The sequence below is a fragment of the Helobdella robusta genome, assembly GCF_000326865.2.
Source record: "Helobdella robusta unplaced genomic scaffold HELROscaffold_48, whole genome shotgun sequence".
Classification (NCBI taxonomy): domain Eukaryota; kingdom Metazoa; phylum Annelida; class Clitellata; order Rhynchobdellida; family Glossiphoniidae; genus Helobdella; species Helobdella robusta.
The window spans coordinates 631,536-643,036 of record NW_008705215.1 but is presented as its reverse complement, the minus strand read 5'-3'; the positions used below and the strand labels follow the sequence as shown (position 1 = coordinate 643,036).

Below are 11,501 nucleotides of genomic sequence, written 5' to 3'. Positions count from 1 at the left end.
TTAAGTTTAAATTTGTTCATAAAATGTTCTACAGGGAACATGCATCAACACAGAAACACAAATAGAAACACACGCACACACACAAATAGTCAAAAAGAAGCAAATACTTTTATCGAACGTGTAAATGAAAAATGTCCAATCACGTAAAACCCGGCACTTAACAACGTTGCAATCGCTAACATTTTTCAAGTGTTCAAATGTTTTATATTAAATGAGCATGCTGCCACTGTTGAAAAATAAAATAGCTTCTCAAGCACAATTTCAACAGCAACTTCAAAACTACATAACATTGTAAAAACAACACAACACAACCAGAACACAATACAACCACAACAAATCAAACAGCAACACAACCATACACTACAACAACGCAACCGCGATACAACAGCCAGACCATACACGACTGAACCCTACAAAAACCACCATACGCGCGACAACACCACAACAGGCCAGCCACAAACAGTCAACATGATTGAGATACCTCGTGACACGGCAGCCTTGAAGGACTCGAAGATGATCATGTTGAATTGTACGCCTACTCCTGGGTTAACTGTAAACTGGAAGGTTGGTCTGTTGTTGTTGTTCATGGTATGGTTCATGCTGTTGTTTATAATTTTGTAATGTTAATGAATTCAACAGAACAAAACTATTATAATTAATTACAGCAAAAAATTATCAATTGGACGCAGTAACCATTCAAACAGGGCGGGACTGTTCCAAATTTCCTCTTCCGTTCATCGCGCTCCGCTTCAGTGTGCCCCATACGACTCGTATTTGTCCCTCTTTTTGTGCAACTAATAGTAAATTATTGAAACAGTAAGTTAAGAATAATTCTAAAAATCTCAAGCACGAGAAAATATGCACACACACAAAAACACTGATTTTTTTATACAATTAATCTTGAACACAGTGTTTTGTGCAGAGACTTCTTAAGTACAGACCTACTTTATGAGGCATTGAGGCCAGGAATCTCTGTGCAGTCGGCATTCTCCTTTGTTGTTCAGCAACATTCTTCACATCATCAGCCCATCTGACGTAAATTGGTTCCCGGCAAAATGTACAGACTTCCAGCTTTTCAGAGTAATGAGCGCCTATTTAGAGAAAATTTGACCAAACTGGTATGAAATCTTCATACTGAAAAACCAAGTTACTGATCATCAAAGACTCTCACAACCCTCTAGACTGACCACGTACCTCTTGATTTTATACCGAAAATTTATTGAAAATGCCGATATTATCTTTTATTACTTTCCAAGAACAATTAAAAGTTCCGTGATTGATACATTTTTGACCAGGCATCCGTGCGCTGGGAACTGGACATGATCAATATCTATCCAACGCCAACTCCCGCCAATCCGAACTTCACAACATCCGAGGGAGGGACCACCCTTTACATCAACCAGCTGACCAATGACCTGGCAGCTATGTACAGGTGCACCGTTGGAAGTCAACGCGTCGACGCTAGAGTCGCTGCCATGGGTTAGTTTCATGGAGCTTCAGTCTTTTCAAATGTTAAGTTTTAAAAAAATTTATCTAAGCTCTAATTCCACTCCATTTTTTATACTGATTGAAAAAAAATAATAACAAATAAATATTTTTTTGTGTTGCAATAGCATTGTTAAATTTGAAATCAGCTTAAGTATAATATGAGATATGAAATGAATTGTAATATTGTGAATATATTTTGAAATAATTTGCACCATTTTCAGTTATACAACATTATTTTGCTACATATTTTCATAACATTCCACATGACATCAACCTAATGAACCAATAATAAATTTCAAATAACACCAGAACCAGTAAGATGTCCGACTGACATCACGAGGAAAGTAGGGAAAAACTTCACCGTCGTATGCAACTCTGGATTTGTTAGCAAAATGCTGCCAACAATTTACATTTTAGATGGCGTGGGGAGAGTTGTTGCGAAAGAAACTGCCTCAGACTCTGGACCTCTCAGGTTGGTGGATGTGAAAAGTTGTCTGATGTTGTTGATATTGTTGCTGATGTGGATGTTGTTGTCCAAGTTTTGTTGGTTTTTGCTAATTATTTCTTGTTTATTCTTTGCTGTTGCTAAGCGAACGTTTTCGAAAAACTGCTACAGACTCTGGACTTTTCACGTTGGTGGATGTGAACATTTGTCTGATGTTGTATCAGATGCTGTTGTTGTTGTTGATGATGCTGTTGATGTGTTGTTGAAATTTTGTTTGTTTCTGTTGTTTATTTGTTATTTTTATCAGTAAGACTAAAAAAATTTCCATGTTGTCAAACAAATTTGTATATTTAAACTAAATTAACAGAGTGATAGGTAGCCTGATGGCTGAGGCAGACATGGATGGAGCAAGGTTCTCGTGTAGGGTTGACTTCCTGGACACACCCAGCTCCAGACTGATGTCCCATGCCCTCATGGCTGGATCTGCCGATTATGAAGACGTGTGCCATTTCACTATTCGAGTCATGCATTAGTGATGGTGGAAAGGATGAGGATGGTGATGCATTAGTGATGGTACACCACTAAGCCCCTTCCTGATGGATTCGCCCTACATATCAAGCGATGTCTATGTTGAAACATTTTTAATCCATATTATGACTGCTTAAAAACGTGAAGCAAATAAAATTTATTTTTGAACAGCCTTCGTTAGCTCATTTCTACCTTATTTTATAAAATTGCATTCTTTGCTTTTTTGAAATCCGAAGACTCTCTCGCCGATTACAATTAACTTCTGATAGTCCTAGAAAGCGCAAGCCTAGGATCTATTAACCGATATGCATTTTATAGAGAGTCAGGCTATTCATACGGGTTAAAGCGTTGTTGTTTATTATTTTGAATTGATCCAAAACGACCGGTAAATATTAATGACAACCACTTTTGTCAGTTTTCTAGTTGGTATTTCTTAGAGATATCAGCAAGACAGACACAGCGTATGTAGATGCACACGGAATCAACAATTGCTTGTGGTGGGCGAGAGTTTCATAGCATTCGAAACCAGTCACTGCATTAAATGTTAAAAACCATTACACAATTCAAAAAAGTTTCATCTATCACCTGCAATTAGACACATGTGTTATCGTATATTTTTTGAAACGCCAAAAATCATTGTAGAGTAAATTAATATAATATAGTACATAATATAGTAATATAATATAATAGAGCACCTTATATAATATATAATAGTTGGCAGATCCTAACAAATATCCATTTGACACGCACATGAGTTGAGTTATGTTTGCGAAAAGTAAGATATGAACAAAAGCAACAACATACTTTTAGCCCAATGATTTTAAAACAGTAATGATATTATAAAATAATATTTACTAATTTATGACGAGTTTGTTCAGACGGTAGAACTTGCTTGAAATTATCACGATTTGCGTTGTTGCTGTATTGCCCAATGATCTAGCCTGCACGAAACTCAAAAACTGCCCCAGGCCACACTCGCTTGATGTGGTGCTTGCGTCTACTGCACATTAATACATTATGTACGTCGGCTGGTGCAAATTTTACAGCCCTGGTGGCACAGAAGTTTGATTGAAACAAATTTACAAAAAGTTATAAAAACATTTTTCACTTGCAACAAAATCAAAAACAACTTCACAGTTTAAGCAAATTATTGTAAAATTATTTTAAAATTGGACTCTCTGTGGTACCAAATATTGACAGTTTCTCTCCAACGTATCATCGCGCAGAAACAGATTTGAAATTTAATCCTCTTTGAATGATTTTTAACAGATTAATAATTTAGATAAAATTTTGAAATAATTATCATAAAAATTAACGATTTTCTCCCAAATATGAATATGCAAAATCCCGATGAATTATTCAATCAGCAAAACCCTAAATTAATTTTCATCTTTACCATCATTAAATTTCATGTCATATTTGGATTAGTTCAATGTTTCAATTACTGGTGGTATTCAAATAAACGTTCAACAAAGTTTGCGTTTGTAGCAGTTGTGTTCAAATATCGGAACAGCGAACACTTGACGATCGTTGGAAGCTTCAAAACTGGTGTTGGATATATAGAGGTTATTGATATATATATCCCTTAGCATACCAAGCCAATGTCATCAACATTGTTTACCAAGCTGGGGTCCTCAAGGGACCCCAATTATTTTTTGATATTTCTCAGTTATTTGATGATTATTGGGTGTTTTAAGATATTTTTTAGTAAAACAAGTATTCTGAGCATAATTGATTTTTCTTCTTTTCATCGATTATTCAAAATTTTCATCCGTTTAAAATAATATAATGAAAAATTTATTATAATAAAAATAGGTAAATGTTATGTATGTATATAATATATTTATAAATTTATATATATCAATCATTGGTTGCTATCCCTGCAATCCTTGGCGCATGTCACAGTGGTGATTGTCTTCCTGTGTGTTTCACAGACAAAACGTTTACATTCTCCACAGACTGTGTTAACTTTTTTGTCTTTGTTTCTGGGACAGTAAGAACATCTTCCCCTTTTGATCTGCTGCTGCCTTGATGCTGATGGTATATTTTGGGTTGTAGTGTTGCGTGCTACAACTACTCCTGCAGCTTCAATTGCTTTGACAACTGGAAGGTGGAGACCATTTAGATTGGTTGCCCTTCGTAGAATGTTGGGTTTGGTCAGTTCTTTGCCTAATTCTAACAAAAATTGATATATAATATTCTTCATATGTCTATTCCAGTCATTGTTTTTCGACATCCAAATTATGAAGGCATTCAGGGCACCAATATCGAGCATATTCATGCAAAGTCTTAGAGGCCATCTTGAGGTTCGTCTAGCACAAGAATATTCTCTAATCAATTTATCTGCATTGTCCACTCCACCCTTGGTATTATTGTATTCCAGTATCATGTTGGGCTTCCTGTGACTTTCAGAGGATACTGAATTATCTAGAAATTGAGTTGAGAGTAAACGGACTGTTTTGTTTTTCTTTGGGACCTAGCTGACTACTGCTACCCCGTTAGAAAATATAAATTTTGATGAAAGTATGTCTCGTCCTCTTGCATTTTCTATAACTGAAGGAATATCAGTTTTTTTAGTTCTCAATGTTCCTGTCATGGTGATGCTTTTTTGCAGAAAAAATTCTGCAGTCTTCACGGATGTAAAAAAATTGTCTGTAGTGACACCTCTTCCAGATCCAAACAGTGGTTCCACCAAGTCACATACTACGCAGTGTCCTAAATTTTTCTCTGGTGCATTTCCTGGAAGCTTTCCAGTGTAGACTTGTAAGTTGTACAAATATGAAGTCTTCACATCTGCGGCCACCCATATTTTTATTCCATATTTTGCTGGTTTTGATTTCATGTACTGCCTCATCGGACATTTGCCTCGAAATGCTACAAGCTGCTCGTCTACTGTGATGTTTTCAAATGGCGTAAAAAGCGTTTGGCAATTTATTACAAACCAATCCCAAACTTCACGAATAGCTGCAAGTTTATCAGTTGTTCTCCTTTGAGCACGTGTTAATTTGTCGTCAAACCTGATAAATTGAAGGATGAGTGCAAATCTGTTTCGTGCCATGGCAGCAGTAAAAACAGCACGACGAATATTTTCATCTGTCGTCCACATTTCAGAAATATTTTCCTTACTACAGCGAAGAGCTCCAGCAATCAGCAGAACACCAAAAAATGCTTTTATTTCAACAGGGTCTACATCTGTCCAAGCTTTCTGTTTATTCGAATCAGCAGTTGCATTGAAATCATTAATAACTCTAGAAGCTTCAGCATTGGTGAAGGTGCATATAGCATCCACAATTCGGTCGTCAAAGAACCAGTTGAAAATTTCAGATATCGTCGATGCAACATTAATTGCGCGTGTTGGCCCGGGTGATCCCTTGACATTGACGACGGCGAGATGATGGTGGCACAGAACTTGTCCATCTTCTACCTGATTTTGCTGTGAATTCATCTTCATCCGAATTTGTATCCGAATTTTCACTAGCACTGTCACTATATTCAGAATTTACTTCAAGATTGTCCTCCAATTCGGATGCATCTCCTGCTGGTATAAATTCTTCATCAGATTGTTCCAATACATCTTCCGGGTCACTGTCACTGATTTCACATTCATCTAACATTCGGAGAATCTCATCTGTAGTTTGTCTACGAGCCATTTTTCTTATTTTCAAACGTTTACGTTTATATTTTATGTTATCAAAATCTTTACAGCAAATTATAAACTTTATTTGAAACAGAAAATAATAATTTTCAACGGAAGTTTTGCAAATGGAGGACAAATTAAAAGTAAGTAAGATGAGCAAATATTCAGTAAGAATGCAGAATAATACTTTTTAATACTGAAACCTTTAAAATGTGTCTACAATTTCAGCCATAAGTGTTAAAAAACAAAAACACAATCGGTAACGTAGTGTACCAAGCGGGGTCCTACACGGACCCCAATGCTCTTTTATTTTTTTTACTGTTTTTGAAATAACGTATAATAAAAACAACAATGGAATATTTATTGCTACCCTAATCGGGAGGAATAGAAAAATCATGGTGGAATTTGTTTGGTTACTTTTGACAGGGTTAAGGAAAACTACTCTCTGGGGTCCTTGAAGGACCCCCCTTGGTATGTTAAGGGATATATATATATATATATCATATATATATATATATATATATATATATATATATATATATATATATATATATATATATTTCAACACTTGCCTACAAGTCTATCAACGGTCTAGCTCCATCTTATTTGTCTGACAGGTTCAAAAAGAGATCTTCAAAAGCATCTGGAGCACACTTGAGATCCGATGTTTCAAACCTGCTGTTGATCCCAACAACGAGTCTCCGTATAGGTTCTCGTAACATTGCTGTTTCTGGACCAACTGTTTGGAACAACCTGCCTGCTGCCCTCAGAAATCCGGACCTAAACCTGCGTGATTTCAAGAAGAAACTGAAAACTCATTTATTTTCATTGTAATGCATTATTGATAAATTTTTTCTGTTTAGTCGACATGTTCTAAATATTATTTCGTATTTTCGTTATATTGAATCGATTACTTTTCTGTTTATGACCAAATTTTAATCTTATTTCTGTGCGATGTATTATGATTTCTCGTTTGTTATTTCAATTATGTTGTTAAGTTCAGTTTTTGTTAGATAGCGCTTTTGAGATTCGTTTAATTAGCGCTTCATAAATGTTTCAATAATATATATATATATATATATATATATATATATATATATATATATATATATATATATGTATATATATATGTTGTAATGAACATTTATTACGTTTTCGTCTTTATAACGGTCTTTCCAACTTTCACGAAGAAGGATAACTTTGTCTCAATTCGATAAAATTAAATTATGAATTAATCTTATTACGGTTGTCATTATGAGTATTGAATGTAAATTCTCATGCACGTGCAAAATTATGAATAAATTTATGAAAGTAAAACTATTAACAATTTTTTTAAGATTTTTAAGATCCAAACACATGCAAAGGTAACAAGGACGTTGCAAAAATTTTCAAAATTGATGATGAATACAAAAAGTTCAATGAAGCAGGAAATAAAATTTTTGCATTAAGCAATATACACCACAAAAAAAAACTACAATAAATTCGAGAGATCGCAAACTATCTTTGATGAAATCCTGGAATAATATTCACGCATTTAACCAGCCATACATTTTTTTCAAATTACAATTTTCGTTATTTTTATGTTAATATAATATACGAGGATGTATTAACTTCTTTACATTTTTTTTAAGATTTCGAATGTGAAAAATTCAACTGTGATGACGTTGATGTAAAAGAAGTTGAAGAATTAGCTGAAACGGTTTATTCTAATAACAAAACATGGCTTAAAAACAAATTACAAAACCTGAGTGACTGGGTGATTGAAAATGCCAAAAATAGCAGACAGACAGACAATAGAGATTTATAAAGCATTTGAATTATTAAAACTTGAAAGATTGTATGCGACTCTAGAAAGTATGAGAATGTCAGAAAAATTTATCGAAGTTTCGGTCAAAAATGTAGATGGTCGTTGTGAAGTTCCAAAGATGGTAGTAAAAATGTATGCAAAACCTAAAAAAAATTAGAAGCCAGCAATTTGAACCAACTGTATACAGCATTATTAGAAAAGATAAATAGGGAAATGGAAACATGACAGGACTAAAGAATTCAGAATGAAAAATGTAGAGTGCAATATGACAAGTTGCATCGGAGAGCCAAAACAAGTCAACTAGCTTGTGTGCTTTAGCAGTTTTGAGTTTTATAACGCGCCATTTAATGTTTATCTTTTAAAAGTTAAGCAATGATGAAGATGCTAACGACAGTAACTTTTCGCGGGTTTTCAGTTTCGGTTCGTCGGTTCCATTACGTTCAGGGCCAGATAAGTTTATCAAATGTTAGGGAATATTTCTACTACATCGACCACCGAGGACAGGTTGGCATTTAAAAAAAATTTGCTTGAATCTACTTTTGATTTTTGTTCAAAAATTTATTTTGTGTTTTTTTAATTCAATTTGATTTTTTCAATTAATTAATAATTAATTTTAATTTTTGGTATTTACTAGTATTTCATTAATTTTGTAGTATTTTATATTTATAATTTATAATATAATAAAATTATATTTTAGTTGTTTTTGGATGATGCTAAAATAAAAAACTTCACCACTTGTTTCAAAGGTTATTTTTATTTTATATGAAGTTGTTATCTATATTTATAATTTGTTTTTATATTAATATTTTTCATTTCTCAACCCAATTTGTCAATTGTAATTTATTTTTTTTATTTGTTTAATTTAATTTAGTTATTTTAATTTAATTCAGTTATCTTTATTTTTAAAAAATGAATTAATTAAATTATTGTTGTGTTTAATATGTTGTGAACAGTTGAAAGCTAAAAACTTTATTAAGATAAGACAAGCTATTTGTTATTTTTAATTTATTCTTTATTTATGTTGTTTATTTTATTGGTTCACTTTACTTACTTTTTTTTATTTAGAGTAATAAGTAATTGTAATGGTAATCTATCAGTTGTGTAATGTTATGTAATGATTTGGTGTACTAGTAATTTTGTTATAACTGTATTTGATGATATTAAATTAAATTAAGTTAATTAATTTATTACAATAAAAAAAGTTTATTTAATATATAAGTTAATTTTTCTTTTCTTAAACAGATAAAAAGTTTTTAAAATTTTTCTACACACATTTGAAGCTGAACGTCGCAGGAAAGTATGGAAAGCTATTTCCATTTATATCTCCATGCGGACCAGAAATGAACTTCATTCGTTGCAACAGCTTACCGATTGTTTATAATAAAATAATTTCACAAACTGCAGATCTGAGTTCTGATTTGCTGTTATACGCTGGGGAGCAATTATCTCAATCGTTCGTGCCATCAAAGTTATTTGTTGAGTCTGTTTCTGGTAGGTTATATCATCCAGGCCCCAATATCTGTGGAGGTGTTGGTCTGGTGGCCTCCGATCTAGCCCAAGAAATTAGTGACAAATTTATTTTTGAAAGTTTAAAAGGTAATTCACAAGCTCATATGCAGGTTACTGATGTGTTTAATCACTCACTGATAAGTAATAACGATTTATCATATCACTGTACATTTCAGATGTTAATATTCATTTGATTTCTCTATCAAATAATCTCTTTATCTGACAAATATAAAAATTAAATTTGTATCAAGTTGACTTTTGCTTATTAACCACCACACTTGTATAACATGTTTGTTTTAGCATTCAGGTTAATCAATGATTATGTGTAATAATAATAAAATAAAAGTTATCTTACAAAATGACTCAGCAACCCTCTCACATAATATGGAATAACGAGAAGATCGCCGTGAGTCCTGATCAACAGATGATTTCTTTCTTGCAAACTCTTAAAAATTATTCAAAATAATTTCTCCAATGTACTGTCAAAAAAACGTACAAGAACCGCCAAATCTCTGGTTTATTATGATTTATTTATCGTTTGTTGCGTGTGACTATAACATTTAACTGATGCATTGGTCATTTTAATTTGCATATTTCTCGACTGAGTTGTTTAAAATGTTACAAAAATTTTTTTTTCAACATAACGAGGATGTTAGGATGTTGTTCCTGATTTTATTCCGTTAGTTTATCGTGCAAATTATTTTTAAGCCTTTTTTAGCTGGATGAAGCATCATCATCGATTGAAGCAGTTTGGTATTTTTATAAAAAGAAATTAAGAGAATATTTAAAGGATTAAATGCGATTAGAATTTGCACCAGTTGCGAGTCTAGGGGCATAAGTAGTTTGTTATAAAAGGTCAGTAAAACTTCGCACAAAAAACAGTGTTTTATGCAGAAAATCAAAAATTTACGTGATAAGCATAAAAACTGATAGCCAACGTTATTTTGGCCCTTTTCCTCCGTCAAAATGTAGAAATTATTTTAACATTTTTAAATTTCCCCTCCTCTCGCCAAATTTGTGACCAAACTTCAAAGGTGCTTCACAGGTCGTTAAACATGTGGTGCTAAGACGCTTGAAGCCGTCGCCGCCGATTTAGTCGACCAAGGGGGTGCAAAGTCCGAGTTGCGAACATGTCAAGCAGCCGCCGACTGTTTTGTTTCTAGTTGCCGCCGCTTTTTGAGGCCGAGTTACGACTTAATTTTGTTTTTGTAAATTTTATTTTTTGAAATTGACCATTTTTAATAAATAGTTTACCTATTCCATAATTTTAAAAACAATTACATTTAAAGTCTTTGTTTTTATTTATGTATCATAAATTATTTGGTCTTATTTAGTCTTATTTGTTGGTCCTGTCTTTGTACAATTTACGCGATCGCGATCGGCCGCCTATTGGTATTGTTTCAAACTTTTTCAATTCTCATATTATGCTTGTTATTTTATTGAAATAATGTTATTTTAAAAATCAAGATTTAACTGAATTTGATTTGCATTAAAAAAAAAATTTTAAATTCTTTGCCTAAATTTTAAGACTTGAAGAAATAATTGTTCCATGTCAATGTTAACTGCGTTCTATAAGTAATGTAGTAAATAAATATTAGTTAAAGTGTGCCTAATACTTGTAATTTAGTATTCAATTTTATGTTGATATATCCAATAAATCTGCAAGTTCAGATTATTTTAAAATACTAATTAAAATTTCTATTCTGTATGTGCATGATAGCAAATTATCAATTCATTTCGTTTGTTAGTTTCCGATTATTAGAATTTTGAGAATTTTTTTGTTTTTCTTATGAATTCAAACCAAAACGTTTTTAAATCAGACAACCAAGAAGCTTAGGTATATAAATTACTTGTATTCTACAACTGACGGGAATATGGATTCGATGATTGTGTTGTGGCTGGAATTGCTGGGATTGGCGCTGTCTTGGGGAGTTGAACCCGGGCTGGTTTGCCGATGTTACTGGTCTGTGACTTTCTCTTTGTGCATTTCACCAACATAAATAGGGAAATATTAATCATCCTGTGTGGTGTGTCAGGTTTTTTACTGTGGACATGCCTTGTATTGATGGCTCAGATATGACAAAGAA

The 11,501-nt window shown here is 33.0% G+C and overlaps 1 protein-coding gene across 1 annotated transcript; it reads left to right on the top strand.

Annotated features, from left to right (window-relative positions):
* Positions 1-8,286: 8,286 nt before the first annotated feature.
* HELRODRAFT_85834 (hypothetical protein) lies at positions 8,287-9,608 on the top strand (the record flags this gene model as incomplete). Its single annotated transcript, XM_009026521.1, has 3 exons — positions 8,287-8,409; positions 8,603-8,651; positions 9,148-9,608. The coding sequence occupies 3 exons, from the start codon at positions 8,287-8,289 to the stop codon at positions 9,606-9,608; spliced, it is 633 nt and encodes a 210-aa protein (XP_009024769.1).
* Positions 9,609-11,501: the final 1,893 nt, after the last annotated feature.